The 15853-nt window shown below is 41.3% G+C and overlaps 1 protein-coding gene across 1 annotated transcript in view; it reads left to right on the top strand.

The window, feature by feature from the left end:
- Positions 1-15853, top strand: part of DOK6 (docking protein 6) — a 250389-nt gene that overhangs the window by 90981 nt on the left and 143555 nt on the right. The window contains exon 5 of the mRNA XM_026647342.1: positions 7427-7616. Within this exon, the coding sequence (XP_026503127.1) occupies positions 7427-7616 (190 nt within the window). The remainder of the gene's footprint in view (positions 1-7426; positions 7617-15853) is intronic.

Genomic DNA, 15853 nt, shown 5'->3' with positions numbered 1-15853 from the left:
GTAAGCTGAGGTGTACAGTTCCTTTGGAAGCAGGGAATCTGTGGATACTGTGAATGGCTAGTAGAACAGTGGATGGACACTCTGGGAGGAAACTTATAGGGCTCAAGGGTTGGAGTGTACCTATTGCTAACCTGTAAGGAGACATTGGGGCCTGCGTAGACCTAGAGCTCTTTCACGGTGGCAAGTGCTGGGAGGGAGGTTGGAGGAGGGGGAACGTGGCATGCTCGGGGAGGAGGCGGGGCTGGGGCGGGGATTTGGGGAAGGAGTCCAATAGAGGCAGGGAGGGGGCAGAGTTGGGGCGGGGACTTTGGGGAAGGGGTTAGAATGGGAACGGGGCAGGGCCGGAGTCAGAACGGGACCGGGGGGGGTCGAGCACCCACCGGCGCTGGGAAAAGTTGGTGCCTATGCCTGAGGCCAATAAGGGTGCAGGGTTAGGAAACCAGCGTGGCACAGGTCCCAGTGCGTTGCACTTAGGACTAGCCAAGATAATGATTCAAAATCTGGAAGTATGGGAAAGAACCAAAAGCTGGAACTAGCTAACAGAGTCAAAGAGAAGGAACCAAAGGAAAGAGCTCAGGAAAAAAGAGCCCCCAAAAGAGGTGGAAGCAGAAGCCCAAGAAAGAGGGATGGAAAGGTGGCGCAAGCTTAAAAAGCCATAAATACAAGGACGGAACCCTCAGCCCCACTTGTACTCCTCCTCAGGGATCACCCATCTGGGACAGACTATGCCTGAGTTACAGGGGACAGATTGCATCAAAGAATATTTGACCACCTTTGAAAGAATACGCAGGATACACCAAATCCCTGATGACTAAAGAATGACCATCTTAATTCCCAAACTGACTGGAAAGTCTTACAAGTGTTTCATGATTTGAATGTAAATGGTTTGTTGTTTGATCCGTTTAAGGGGTCTGTGTTAAAAAGGTTTCAGAGGCATATTTCTGAAGGTTAGAAACCTCAAAACACTTGATAAAATAAGTTACAGGATATACGCCCATAAAATGGGGTATTATTTGAGAAAATGGATAAAAAGTAAAAGGGCAGAGATGTAGGACAAGTTGATAGATGTATTTGTTCAGGAGCAGTTCTCTGATGTCGGCTCTGATAAGGTTAGGGCAGTGATTTGGGAAAACTCCCCAGCAAATGTAGAAGTGCTGACTTATACCTGGAAATGAGACCATTCATAGAGCATGGATACCAAAGGAAAAGGCAAAAGCCCTAAAAGGGAGTCCACAGTGTGTTCCTGGGAAAAACAAGGGATGGGAGGGGACTAAGCACACATCACCCAGTACCAGGCTGTTCCTGGTAACCCTAATTACTGGACCCCAGTCCAACTGGGCAGCCCAAGAAAGTGTGTCGTGTGTTCAAGGGATCCACATGGAGAAACAGTGCCTCCGGTATGGAGAGTCTGTATACAATGCCCAATTCACCCAGATTAATGCAGTTACCCCTTGAGTTGGAGAATTCAGTGGTGGCACAGGGGAGTCCAGTTAATGTTGTCAGGTTTGACCTCTTGGAGGTAGACAAAGAATTTATTAAAGAGGCCAAGGTAAATGATAAAGTGTGCCAGAGGTGGAGAGACACTGCTGCCCAGATCTTTCTAATCAAAAGAGATGTGGATAAGCAGGTTGATATGTTCCCAGAGGAGAAGGCAAAACTTCTTGTGTTGGGGCAATTTAGAACCATGGTAGCTTTAGCCTGCATTGAATTAGGAGTGAAAAGGTTTAAGAGATACTTTGAATATGGGAATTGTTAAGAATTTACCAGCTGATGTATTGGTGGGATTTGGACCTATATATCTTAGGTCGTAATATCACTCCAAAGAGGTGAATATTATGACCCACAGAAAGTTATGATGTGTCTCCCCTGTTGCCTGAGACAGCTTTCGGTGCAAGCAAAAGCCAAATGGAGTTTGCTACAGAACAAAGTGCAGATGCCCCCCTGGAAAGCAAAGAGAGGCCAGCCTCAGTAATGCCCCAGAGAAAGAGGCCTGGAGGGGGCTCTTTATAGAAGAGGGAAGAATTTATAGGGACCCCAGCTGGGAAAAATAAAACTCGTGGGGAGGCTGACAAATAATTGATCATGCCCACAAAGCATCATAAGCAGTTAATGCCACTAGCCCTCGATCACCCTTTTGTTGATCACCCGAGAATGGAGAGATCATACGAAAAGCTAAAGAAAAATTTCTATTGGCCCAGTACTCAAAATGAGGTAAAGAAATACTTCAAGACTCGTGACTCATGCCAAAAGTGAAAAAAGAGTGTACGTTTCCACAAGGCTCCTTTGCATCCTTTACCTGTAATCAAAGGGTTGTCATGGATATCATAGGGACCCCCTACCCAAGCCAGCCAAGGGAGAAAAAGATTTATATTATTAGTGGTGGATTTTGCCACCCGGAATCCAGAAGCATTTGCTCTTCCAAATGTGGAAGCTGACACAATTGCTAAGGCACTGTTTTCTGTATTCAGCAGGGTGGGCTATCCAAAAGAGAAGTTATCAGATCATGGGTCATATTTCATGTTCCAGCTGTTTGGTGAGCTATAGAGGATGTGTTGGGGGTAAAATAGCTGAAATTTGCCTCATCCCATCCAGAAACAAATGGAGTAGTCGAGAGGTTGAATGGGATCCTAAAATCTATGCTAAAAAATGTATGTAAACAATAAGGCAAGTGACTGGGATGTAATGTTACCCAGTCTGTTGTTTGCTTACTGCGAAGTGCCACAAAAGTCCTTGGGATTTGCTCTATTTGATCTCTTGAATTGGAGAAAGGTCAGAGGTCTCCTGGATCTCATTAGAGACTCCTAGGAGTGTGGCACTGAAGCAGAGGGGGCAACTGGTGACTGCATATGTGCAGAAGTTCAGGGGGCAGTTAAAAAACCATGATGGAAATAATGCAGCAAAACCTCACTACAAGCCAGGCAGCTCAGAAAGAATGATATGATCGCAATACCTATAATCAGTCATTTCATGTGAGGGATTTGGTACTGGTATTACTCCCTGTAAAAAGATACAAAATGCAGAACTCATGCGAGGGGTCTTTTGAGGTGGTAGAAAGGGTTAGCGATGTTACCTACAATGTACAAAGACCCTGTAGCAGGGTTGCACCACAGACTGTGCATATAAATGAGTTAAAAGCTTATCACAATCGTAAAGCCACTGTAAACATGATATGCTATGCAGAGAAGGACTGTAAGACTTTTAATGATTCAGTGACTGAATGTCATAGTGATACACCACTAGAGAGCATTAATCGATATGAAGGGTTAACCCTAACCAAAATAAACTAAGATTATGGCTGTGGTGCAAAGCACTAGCAGGTATTTTCCAGCAGGGCTGGCCTGACTCACAAAATTGTCCAACAGATTAACACTGCAGGACCACAGCCTGCGCCCAACAGATCATACTAAACATCTGGTAGAATGAAGGAGCAATTCCCTAAGGAGATAGCTAGTATGCTAGACGTGTCAATAATTACAAAGTCAAATCGTCCCATGGCTTCTCCAGTTGTTATGGTCCCCCAAAGGAATGGGACCATACGGTTTTGTGTTGATTATAGGAAACTTAATGCTGTCATTGTTTCAGATGCATAGCCTATGCCCAGAATCAATGACATACTAGACTTTTTGGGCAAGGCAAAGTTCCTGAGCACCCTGGTTTTGACAAAGAAGCATTGGCAAATTCCCTTAGACAACCCTGTCAATCTCACTACCATTGCTCAGAGAGGTGATGTTCCTACAGTAACAGAAAAACCCCGTCTATCGCTGTAGGCTGTGTCTTCACTACAGGGCTATACTGGTGTAGCTCAGCACAGTAGTTATGCCGGTATAGTCACTGTAGTGTAGATATGGCCTTAGATATTTTTATGGTTGCTGCTAAATTTCTTTCTTAGTCAAAATGTTTCATTTAAGAAATAGTCTTCCCCTTTATTCTACACTCTGAAGATCATTGTTAGTTTATTTATTGACAATGATTTTTTTTCATCAAGATAAAGGACTTCTATTCTCCAAGGCCTACATCCTGGACTGAGTCACATAACCCAAGTACCTTGCTCTGTGCTGCTCTGCTCCATGGAGAGATGGAGTAGGGAATACCTGGCTGCATGCCCTCTGTGGTGGAATGATAGATGGGTCTGCATAGCAGCAAATTCTCTGGCCTTGGCTTCACCAGACCGTGCTCTGCCCACAGCTGACCCTAATGTCCAGAGGGAAGTTGTGAAGCTGAGCACCATGTGGCTCCAGGGATGCACCCTCAAACTGGTCAGATAACCTCATAAACATTAACAAGTTTATCCTCACAATGTGAGCAAGTATTATTATCCCCAAATTGACAGACAGACAGAAATTGAGACATAGAGAGAGTAAGTTACTTGCCCAAAGTCATTCAGGGAATCTGAGGCAGAACTGGGGATTGAGCCTCGATTTCCTAAACCCTAGCTATGCAATTGGGGCAGGATTTGCCTCTGAAACTCAATTTTTTCCCTTGACTTCACAGAGAGACTGTGCAAACCTTCCCCAGCAGATTTGACCCTAATTTTTAATTCTGTGCATTATTCCTCAGCATTCATTTTCCTCCCAATTTCCTGTTGTCTGCACACTTTCATAAATTTTTGTTACAAAATTGTACTCTTAGTTAAAAAACAAAACTGAAAATCTGTAAAAACAAACATTTGCTCCTCCAGTGCATGTATGAATAACTTCTGTTATTGCCAGCCTGAATAAGTTCCTATGGTTCCACTTGGTTGCCTTGCAGCTGATGTTCAGTTTAATCAGACACATTTCCTCTCAATCCATGACACCTCACCTTAGACACTGACCTTGAATGCAGAGTAGACAAATGTCTCCTGACAATTTGAGTATATTATGTCTCCTGAATGCCCTTATGCGATAATATGCTCAAACAATTCCAAGAAGTTAGGTTCCTTACTGTGAACATTTTGGTAGCTTTTAAATCATGTTGAGCTTTTCTCTGTAAATTCAAAGTTGTTTTTGTATATTCTAAGTGGAAATTAAACCAATTGGCTTCTATTTCTCATATGCCCTTAGACTCTTCCTTAAATAATAGCATAGTGCATGAAATTATCCCTGAAAATTAAAATCTGCGCAAAGTGGCAAACCTTTCTCCACGTGTGCTGGTGCCATTGTGACAGTGGAAGCAAGGGGATTCTGCTACACAAGAAAGGGGCAGAGTTTCAGGGAATGTACATCCCCTGTTCAGCACGTAGCACCGTTCCAGAGGGGCTCCTTGTGTGGTTACACACGGTGAGGCTAAAACTGAGGTGGGTCAGAGAATCTGCCATTACACAGATTATCCGGACCTTTCATTCTGGTCCAATTCAAAGAGGGGGAGCTGCTAGGGCCTGGAATAGGAGGCCATTCATCCAGTTTTAAGATGGACAGTTCTCTTTTTCTATGGTTTGTCCCCTGTCCACTACAGAGACAAAACTGAATGTGGTTTTGTCCAGTATTATGGAGGAGGGATGCCATTTTGAAGATCGTGCTGCTCCATCCTGCCGGCGTGACTTTGCACACACCAAATGTGAGGTCACACTGTGTGGGAGGGAGCAGTGCACTCTTCAAAATGGCATCCTCTGTACAATGTGACCTCTCACACATTGTGTGTGCAAGGTCACACTGGCAAGAGAAGGCTTATACCATTCCTGTAAGTACCAGAATGTCTCGTATTCTGGGAATTCAGCAGTGGCAATCCTCACCAGGAATGGTAATAGCACAACAGTACAAAACTAAAGTCTAGTGTGTAACTAAATCATAACAGTGTCTATTATGAAGCAGAAGTCAGTGTCCACAATCATTTTTGTTAGCCCATCTGTCAATCATTTCTATTATCTCACTCTCACACTTTTCCTTCCCTCCTCTATCTTAGGGTTTTGCATAATGCCCATCACTGTAGTATCTAATCACTGAACAATGTGATCATGTACAATTCTAATACAAAGAGTAAGTAAGCTACCATGATGTTCTCTAGATTCTTCAGTCAGTAGTCGGTGTCTAAGGGCTTTTTATCCAATGCCAATTGAAGTCAGTGGAAGACTTCATTTATTTCAGTGGCATTGGATTAGATCTCTACTGAAGAAATCTCTGTGACCAGTAAGGGAAATCGTTTACAGTGATTTTAACTGCATCTGCTAAGCTATTTGTGCCATCTGTTAAAGGACTGTCACTAAACATTGCATGGTTTCCACACATGGGACTTTAGTCATAAAATACAATTTACAGGGCTAACACCCATTAGTATGATTCATGAGAAATGGAATTTAAGAGAAGAGGTTGGATGGCCAGAAGATTGAGTGAATCAACTGGGGAGGCACTAATGGGTCAAAATTAAATGGACTGAGACAGAATATCGTTGGGGATGAAAAGTTTACTTATAGCCACATGGGGTTGCAAATCTTACTGTACATGTGATTGTTCCCTGATCACTTTAATTCCATAACCAAACTTGTGTTCATTTCTGCTCCTACACTTTTAGCTTATTTTGCATTAACTTGGATGCTCATTTACAACTTCTTCCTCCACTGATCTATCAAAAAGTGTATTTAACAAATGTTGAAAATACAGTCTGGTCTGTTGACTTACACACATAATGTAGGTCTCTTTTGACTGTTATATTTAGTTACTCTCTCTACAAACCATCCCTAAATGAGTTTTAATTCCTTTCACAATTGTATGAGGACCCTCCCAATGAATGTCTCCCCAAGTCTGGATTTTTTAAAAAATGTTCTGCACCAAACCCTTGCTCTTTTATTAATTTTTGAAGCCACTTTTCCTAATTGGCCCTTATATACATATGTGTATGTTTCCAACAGCTCATTTATAGAGTGAGTATTTCTGATGCCCTGTCTTGAATTGTTATTTTATTCATAGCTTTGGTCTTTTTAGCACCCTTAAAAGCAGTAACACAAAACTGCAAGTGTATGACCTAGTTCCACAAATGCAAGGAAATTCAGAAACAAATCTACAAATCGAGGCTGACATTCTGCCCTGGATCATGCCATTGTGCCTTGAGAATTAAAATTTAACCCAGCATTTCCAATATTTGCACCTTCAAATTTTGACTGTTTTTCTGTTTGTGTGTGTGCGCGCATATATATAATATATGTGGCAATAAACTACAATTTGATTTAAAATTCCCTGAGTAGCATCATGAGCTGTTTCCATCCATGTGAGTAAATGATGCTGTATACCATCTAATAATTTTGTTTCTAGTAGTACTGTATGTAAAATGCCAGGAGCCAAATCTTTCACTTATGTAAATGTTATAGCTTCATTGACTTCATGTAAATCAGCGGAGGATCTGGCTCATGATTTCTAAAATTTCTGTAGCCAGGCAAATTGGTATTCTGTTAATTTTTCAAATTAACTCTCATTTTCACCAGATTTCCCTCTCATTTTGCTTTTTTCCTTCCTAGAGCGATTCAACGTATATCTTATGCCTACACCAAATTTAGATATCTATGGGGAATGTACAATGCAGATCACACATGAAAACATCTATCTCTGGGATATCCATAATGCCAAGGTCAAGCTGGTCATGTGGCCTCTGAGTTCTTTGAGGAGATATGGGCGTGACTCAACATGGTTCACATTTGAATCTGGAAGGTAAGAGTTAAGGAAGTGTGACAAGTGGGAAGAAAATGCATATCACTCCATTGTTCAATTACTGGGGGGAAATATTGTTACCATGGAAATTCTGGCTGATAGTTACTAACAGTTACCTACCTATGCCTTGATTTTGAAAATAGCAGTATACTACTGCTATAATACTGACATGTGGAGAGAGAGAGTGATTCTTGAGAGGCAGATCCTCTAAGTTAGGCTATTCCATTTTTTTGCAAGAATAAGAAAGAGTAAATGTACTGCCCATACTACCTACATTTTTGTATATTACTTTTCAAAATGCTTCACATTCAAAAGGATTGCATCATGCCTAACATTTAAAAACACTGAAAAAGTATGAATGCTGCCCTTTTATTTGTATCCAGCTTATTTCCATTTGTACCATTGCTGGGATGGTCTTTCAAATAATGGGAGCTGTGTTATCACATTTGAGTATTAGAGATGTGGCTATGCTCATGAAAGCTAGCAGGATATGTGTGTGCGTGATGCAGAAAAAATTAAAATCTGGTGAATGTCAAGGTTGTTTCTTCCTGTAATATGAAAAGAAAAAACAACACTGGACAATAGGTGTAGGGTTTGTCTACATATGTGCTTTGCTGCCCTTAGAAGAATATGATTTATAAAGCACTCTAATGGGTTGTGCTCTAACTGCCCTAACTGGCATGCTCTAAAAGGTACCTCGTGTGCATTAAAGTAGTCCTGTTTCAAACAGGACATTAACATGAACTAGGAACCTTTTAGAGAGCACCAGCAGGGTCTACACAAGACAGTTAGAGTGCAACACGTTAGAGCACTTTACAAATCATACCCCTCTAATGCACTTTGCCTTGCCATGTAGACAAGCCCTACGTCTTTTTTACAATTTCTTTTTGATGATAGTCATGTCCTTATAGCTATGTGCATCAGGGTTCATTTTTACAGGTGGTTTTTGGGGTGCTACTTCCTTTCCTTCACATCTTCACCATTAAGAAACATAATAGGATTATTCCAACAGAATTGATGGAAAATCTACAATGACTGACCTGTGGTTCGGTTATACTTCCAACAGACCAATTAGTGTGAAATAATTCAGATGTAGGTTTATAGAGAAACTGTTCTACTCCAAAGCTAATAGACACAGTAGCAAGTGCATTCTTGGGTGAGATTGGTTACAGAAACCACTTAACTGATGGCACATTTTAAAGTGGTTATATTGTAAGATTCACAAAGGCTGAAAGGGTAAGAAAAGTCTGAAAACATAAGGTAAACATCTATAGTTATTTGATGCTTGTAGCACTATAGCATTTTCAGCAGACTTCCCTTTTTGTCCATTAAAATTGTGTTTAATTAAAAATAAATAAATCTGTCAATGAGGAAAAGGCTACATTCACTGGACTGAGGTTAACCATACAACATAACTTTGTGTATCTGGCATTGCACGATACAGCCCAATGCATGTTTCATGAGTTGCATCTCTGAGTAAAAGAAATCTCTCTGTTAAAATCTGATATAGCTCTAATTAAAGTCACTGGAAAGAGAATTAAATTGGGCCTTTAAATAAGAGACAAGTCCTGTAACTAGAAATGATCAAAACATTTTGATGAAACATTTTTCTGTTGAAAAATGTTGTTTTGTTGGAACTGAAATGTTTTGCTAAAACATATTGGTTTCAATGAAAATTTTGTCAGGAAAGTTATTTGGGTCCAGGATGGAATTTGAGAGAGGGGGAGACCTAGCCCAGAATACCTAATTTTCCTGTGTTTAGGGCACTTGCCTGGGATGTGGGAAACCCAGATTCTAATCCCTGCTTTGGCTGATTTGTAGCAGGGAACTGAACTTGGGTCTTCCGTATCCCAGGTGGGTGCCCTAATCACTGGGCTATGTGCTACTCTTGGGTTGGTCTGTGTCTCTCTCTCTTATTTTTGTCGTGAAAAAATTGAAAGGGTCTTGCTTTTGTTCCACATCAGAAGAAAAGTAATCTTACATCTCAAATTTTTTTCATGAAGCAGAATTGTTTACTGGCCAACTTTTACTGTGTTACCAGCTAGTCCGTAATTATATCCCTACAATGAACATATGCATCCAAGTAAAAAGCAATAACTCCATAACCACCTGCACTTCCCATTGTAACTAATATTTTCAATACATGATGCATCTACAAACCATATTATAACTCAGACTATATTAGTTATTTTCACCCTTCCTTATAATTGGTGGTGCTTCCAGCCTGATGAAAAGTAGATTCCTTTCCTTTGTTCTGGTATTGTGAGTTAGATCTACCTTTATCTGTTACGCTTCATTTTCTTTGATCTGATCCCTCCCTTGGTTCTTTTGGAGTTCCTTATATATGTGTGTGTGTGTGTGTGTGTGTGTGTGTGTGTGTATGTGTATGGAAATGTTTGTATGTGGATTTGCGCTGGCACAGAAAATAGGGAGGTAATATAAGACTATAGAAGAAGCAGTGCCTTTAATATCATAAGCCTATGAAATGCAACATTGATGCACTTTTAAAAACCTGTCCTTGGCTTTATTCTATGGTTCTCTCTCCAGCATCTCTCTGAACATTATTATTGCCTGGTCCTTTGATCTGTTCATCTCCTAATGCAGCAAAATCCTGATGTATGGTCTCTTTTTAAAAGTGAAGAGTTGAGCCATGCCATAAAAGGATGTTCACAGTAGTAGTGTTTTCATCAGAGGCATCAAAATACGCATTCAATAACAACAGTTGCTTTATGGGAAATACTTGCAAATACATTGTTAAAATATTTGTATTATGGGTTAGCAACTGAGTCATATTTTACTTTATTCCAATGGGATTACTTGTGAAGCAAAGTACCATTTAAGTGCGTCTGGTTGGGAAAAAAAACCCTTAATAATAAAAATTAACTATGTACACATTATCTACACCAGGGGTTCACAAACTTGATTTGTGGCTTGTTCAAGGTAAGCCCCTGGTGGTCCATGAGACGCTTTGTTTACCTGAGCGTACACAGGTACGGCCGCTCGCAGCTCCCAGTGGCCGCGGTTCTCCATTCCCGACCAATGGGAGCTCCCGGAAGCGGCACAGGCCCATCCACCAGTTTACCAGTGCTCTGAGGTCGTACTGAGAATTCTCTCAGGTACTTGGCTAATGGCTCTTGTTTTTTTCAACCAGATGCACTTAACTGGTACTTTGCTTCACAAGCAATCTCATTGGAATGAAGTAAAATATGACTCTCTGTAAGTAACGGTAGTGAAATCAGGACTTCAATCATTATCTTTTTTATAAACATATAATATTCTTACATCTAAATGAAATAAATATTTGGGAATCTAAATTTAAAGTGTTCAGTTGTTCAGTAATTACTATATCTATATGCAGAGGTAGAGAAGACTTTTTTACATGAAGTTCTTCATGTTGCTTTTCTATTGATTATTGGTACTTTGAGTGTGAGCTAATATAATCTCTGTGTGCGCCACTGCACTAAGTGTGAAATACAGTAGAGCCTTGCTAACTTTCTAATTGGAGACCCACTGCAAATGACTGGATTGCGAGTCAAATGACTGAATTTTACAGTAACTGATATTAAAACTTTGCTGACTGCCATCTTTTTGCATGGATTATAAAGTGTCTGATTTAGTGCAGCATAGATTGGTGAGTTTCTATTGTTCTGTGCACTCTGACTCCACACAGTTTAGAAGTAGCATATTAGAATTAAGCCTATACAGCCACTTGCTTCATAGACAGTAGCATAACATTTTTAAAGTCCTGCCCTGCAAGGATAGGGGCCGATCCATATTAATTTATGAATCCTGTATGGCTATATTCATTATGAGAATGTTTGCTCTGTAACTAGAGGGGGTTAAGTCACTGTATGAATGGGTTGGTTTAATTAATAGCAGGGTGGTTAGGAGACAAGCAGGAAGATAGCACAATAGAACCAGATAAAACATCTCCTGATAAATAGGTCAGAAGGTTAAGAAACAATACCTGAACTATTAGCTATGAAGATGCCACTTCCAGGTTCCACCCAAAGCTACAAGATTTATTTTGCCAAGGCAGGGATCTAAAAGATCATTAATCAGTTAAGTAACTCTCTAGATATCTAAATAAGCATGCTGACAGAGAGCTGTTTTCAGGGAAACAAACTGTTACAGACAGCCATTGACTTGTGGGAGAAGGGGAGGGTCTGAAGAAGTGAGGCCTTTCCTAAGCTTCCATGCAGCTGGTATAGGGTTCCTCCAGGATTGGCCTGGAGTCTCACGGAATCGGCATTGATCTCCTGGTGACTATTGAAAGCAGTCCGGGAGATTTTAATAGGATATTTTAAGAAAATGACATTACATCATGTTGCAGGAAAAAATCTCCTGGAATAGCTTCAGTCAGAATTGGCAACCCTAAGCTGGTAAGATTTAGGTAAGATAGCTATAAATGAAGATTGTTACTGTATTAAAAACCTTTTCTTTTATGCCTTGCCATGGTCCTACTGTTGAGATTAAACAATGCTTTTGTGACAGGTTCCCCCCGGGGTGCCACCTGGAATTGGGGTACCACTGAGCCCTCTGACCCACCAGCCTAGGCTCCCTCTCACACCGTGCTGCTGTGACAAGTTGCAAAGCCCTCCAAGCTTGCACTTTCACCAGCATTCACACAGGTAGGGACACACCCAGCTGCAGTCACATGCAGGCTCTCTAACTACCAGCCTTCCAGGCTAGGACCCCAAAGCAGTACTGTCCTGCTCTAGTCAAATCTGGCCAGTATATGAGTTTAATACCCGGTCCGCCTCTCCCTCAATGTGAAGAGGACCATGCACACTTGTGGTAATCAAGCTGAGATTTTCCCCAGACATTTTAGTCAAATGCACACCAGTTTGGATTAAAACATAAAATAAGTTTATTAACTACAAAAAGATAGATTTTAAGTGGTAACAAACAGATCAAAGCAGATTACCTAGTAAATAAACAAAAACACAAATTGAGCTTAACATACTAGATAGGTAGGATATGAATTAGCACATTCTCACCCTGACTGATAAACAGGGTGGCAGATTCTTCAGGCATAATTTGTCTTTTCTTTCCAAGTTTTCATACACAGGCGAGGTAAGGTACCATCATGATGTCATTTCCCCCTTTCATATCTTCTTTCCACTTGCTGGAAAGCTCTTTTGCTGTGACCTGGGTCAAACAGTTCCGATTGTGTAGTGCTATCTCTGAGAGGTTTCTATTGTACACAGTTCCTGGGGTAATCCTTGTGCTTGTGTGCTCTTCCTCAATAAGCCATTAACATTGTTTGGCCTTTTTACTGTTGTACCTGAAAGGCTGCTTATGGGTGGTTTTAACCTCACAACATGTTTGAGTAACACATACATAGCCAAACTTCATAACTTCACATACGACGATAACACATACTATCCAATGAGATATTCAGTCTAGCAGATCAAGACTTTTAGAATGATACTTCACAAGGCAGACTTTGTACAAAACATATCCTAATTACATGACAAAGATGAATATGGGGATGACAGGTTGTCACAGCTTTGTTCTGGGAAAGCTGTTTGGTCACCTATATTAATCACTGATCACAAGGAAACACTTATAGGTGCCAAACCTAGCTGGACATGCACAGAAATTATAGTTGGTAAACAGGGTGCTGTAGCCCCAAGTTCTGGTCTAAGAGTAGGAGAATCATAGGAATAAGAGATGCATCCCAGGGAAGAAGAGGCCTAACTCCTGAGCAGGTGCACTTAGAGAGAATCAAGAGGAGTCAAGTACCACTAGATCTGTAACCGTGATACACTTGTTTCCTTGAAATGCTTTTTTTTCTACTTTGTAGAGTTGCAGATGTTGGTATTTGAAGATATCTAAGTATGTTAAAGTATATTCATGCTACTCAGACATAAAAATAAGAACAGCCATACTGGGTCAGACCAAAGGTCCATCTAGCCCAGTATCCTGTCTTCTGACAGTGGCCAATGCCAGGTACTTCAGAGGGAATGAACAGAACAGGTAATCTTCAAGTGATCTAGCCCTGTCACCCATTCCCAACTTCTGGAAAACACAAGCTAGGGACACCATCCCTGCACATCCTGGCTAATAGCCATTGATGGACCTATCTTCCATGAACTTACTAGTTATTTTTGAACCCTGTTATAGTGTTGACCTTCACAACATCCTCTGGCAAAGAGTTCCACAGGTTGACTGTGCATTGTGTGAAGAAATACTTCCTTTTCTTTCTTTTAAACCTGCTGCCTATTAATTTTCATTTGGTGACCCCTAGTTCTTGTGTTATGAGAAGGAATAAAGAACACTTCCTTATTTACTTTCTCCACACAAGTCATACTTTCTCCCCTTAGTCATCTCTTTTCCAAGCTTAAAAGTCTCAGTCTTATTAATATCTCCTCATATGGAAGCTGTTCTGTACCCCTAATCATTTTTGTTGCCCTTTTCTGTACCTTTTCCAATTTCAATATGTCTTTTTTGAGATGGGGTGACCAGATCTGCATGCAGTAGTCAAGATGTGGACGTACCATGGATTTATATAGCGGCAACATGATATTTTGTGTCTTATTATCTATCCCTTTCCTAATGATTCCCAGCACTCTATTAGCTTTTTTGACTGCCACTTCACACTGAGTGGATGTTTTCAGGGAACGATCCACAATGACTCCAAGTATCAGAGGGATAGCTGTGTTTGTCTGTATCCAAAAAACAATGCATCTGAAGAAGTGAGTTTTTAACCCACGAAAGCTTATGCCCAAATAAATCAGTTAGTCTTTAAGGTGCAACCAGACTCCTCGTTGTTTTAATGACTCCAAGATCTCTCTCTTGAGTGGTAACAGATGATTTAGACCCCATCATTTTATATGTATAGTTGGGGTTTTATTTTCCAATGTGCATTAAGTTGCATTTATCAATATTGAATTTCATCTGCCATTTTGTTGCCCTGTCCCCCAGTTTTGTGAGATCCCTTTGTAACTCTTCACAGTCTGCTTTGGACTTAACTATCTTGAGTAGTTTTATATCATCTGCAAATTTTGCCACCTCACTGTCTACCGCAAGGATCGGCAACCTTTGGCACGTGCCCCCGCCAGGTTGCTTACCCTGGCGGGGCGGGCTGGGCCAGTTTATTTACCTGCCGCATCCACAGGTTCAGCTGATTTCGACTCACAGTGGCCGTGGTTCGCTGCTCCAGGCCAATGGGGGCAGCGGGAAGTGGCGGCCAGCACATCCCTCAGCCCGCGCCACTTCCCGCCGCCCCCATTGGCCTGGAGCAGCAAACTGCAGCCAGTGGGAGCTGCGATTAGCCGAACCTGTGGACGCGGCAGGTAAACAAATTGGCCCGGCCTGCCAGGGGTCTTACCCTGGCAGGCCACGTGCCAAAGGTTGCCAATCCCTTGTCTACCACTTTTTCCAGATCAGTTATGAATATGTTGAACAGTACTGGTCCCAGTACAGACCCGTGGGGGACACCACCTCTCACCATTCTGAAAACTGACCATTTATTCTTATCCTTTGTCTCCTATCTTTTAACCAGTTACTGATCCATGAGAGAACCTTCCCTCTTATCCTATGACAGCTTATTCTGCCTAAGACACTTTGGTGAGGGACCTTGTGAAAGGCTTTCTGAAAATCTAAGTACACTATATCCACTGGATCACCCTTGTCAGCATGCTTGTTGACCCACTCAAAGAATTCTAGTAGATTGGTGAGGCATGATTTCCCTTTACAAAAACCATGTTGTCTATTCCCCAACAAATGGTGTTCATCTATATGTCTGATAATTCTGTTCTTTACTATAGTTTCAACCAATTTGCCTGGCACTGAAGTTAGGCTTTCCGGCCTGTAATTGCTGGGATTGCCTCTGGAGTCTTTTCTAAAAATTGGCATCACATTAGCCTCCAGTCATCTGGTACAGAAGCTGTTTTAAATGATACCATAGTTAGTAGTTCTGCAATTTCACGTTTGAGTTCCTTCAGAACTCTTGGGTGAATACCATCTGGTCCTGGTGACTTATTGCTGTTTAATTTATCGATTTGTTCCAAAACCTCCTCTAATGACACTTCAATCTGGGACAGTTCCGCAGATATGTCACCTAAAAGGAATGGCTCAGGTTAGGGAATTTCCTTCACCTTCTCAACCGTGAAGACCAAATTCATTTAGTTCCTCTGCAGTGGCCACACAAAACTGTTCTTTCACTTCTTTTTGTCTGAAGAAAAACTGCAATTAAGTGTGTTTTTCTTAAACACTCGTCAGGCCTGGAA

The sequence above is a fragment of the Terrapene carolina genome, unplaced genomic scaffold (genome assembly GCF_002925995.2).
Source record: "Terrapene carolina triunguis isolate 2854851 unplaced genomic scaffold, T_m_triunguis-2.0 Scaffold58, whole genome shotgun sequence".
In the NCBI taxonomy this organism is placed as follows: domain Eukaryota; kingdom Metazoa; phylum Chordata; order Testudines; family Emydidae; genus Terrapene; species Terrapene triunguis.
The sequence above is the reverse complement of the archived record's forward strand: the minus strand, read 5'-3'. Positions and strand labels throughout refer to the sequence as shown.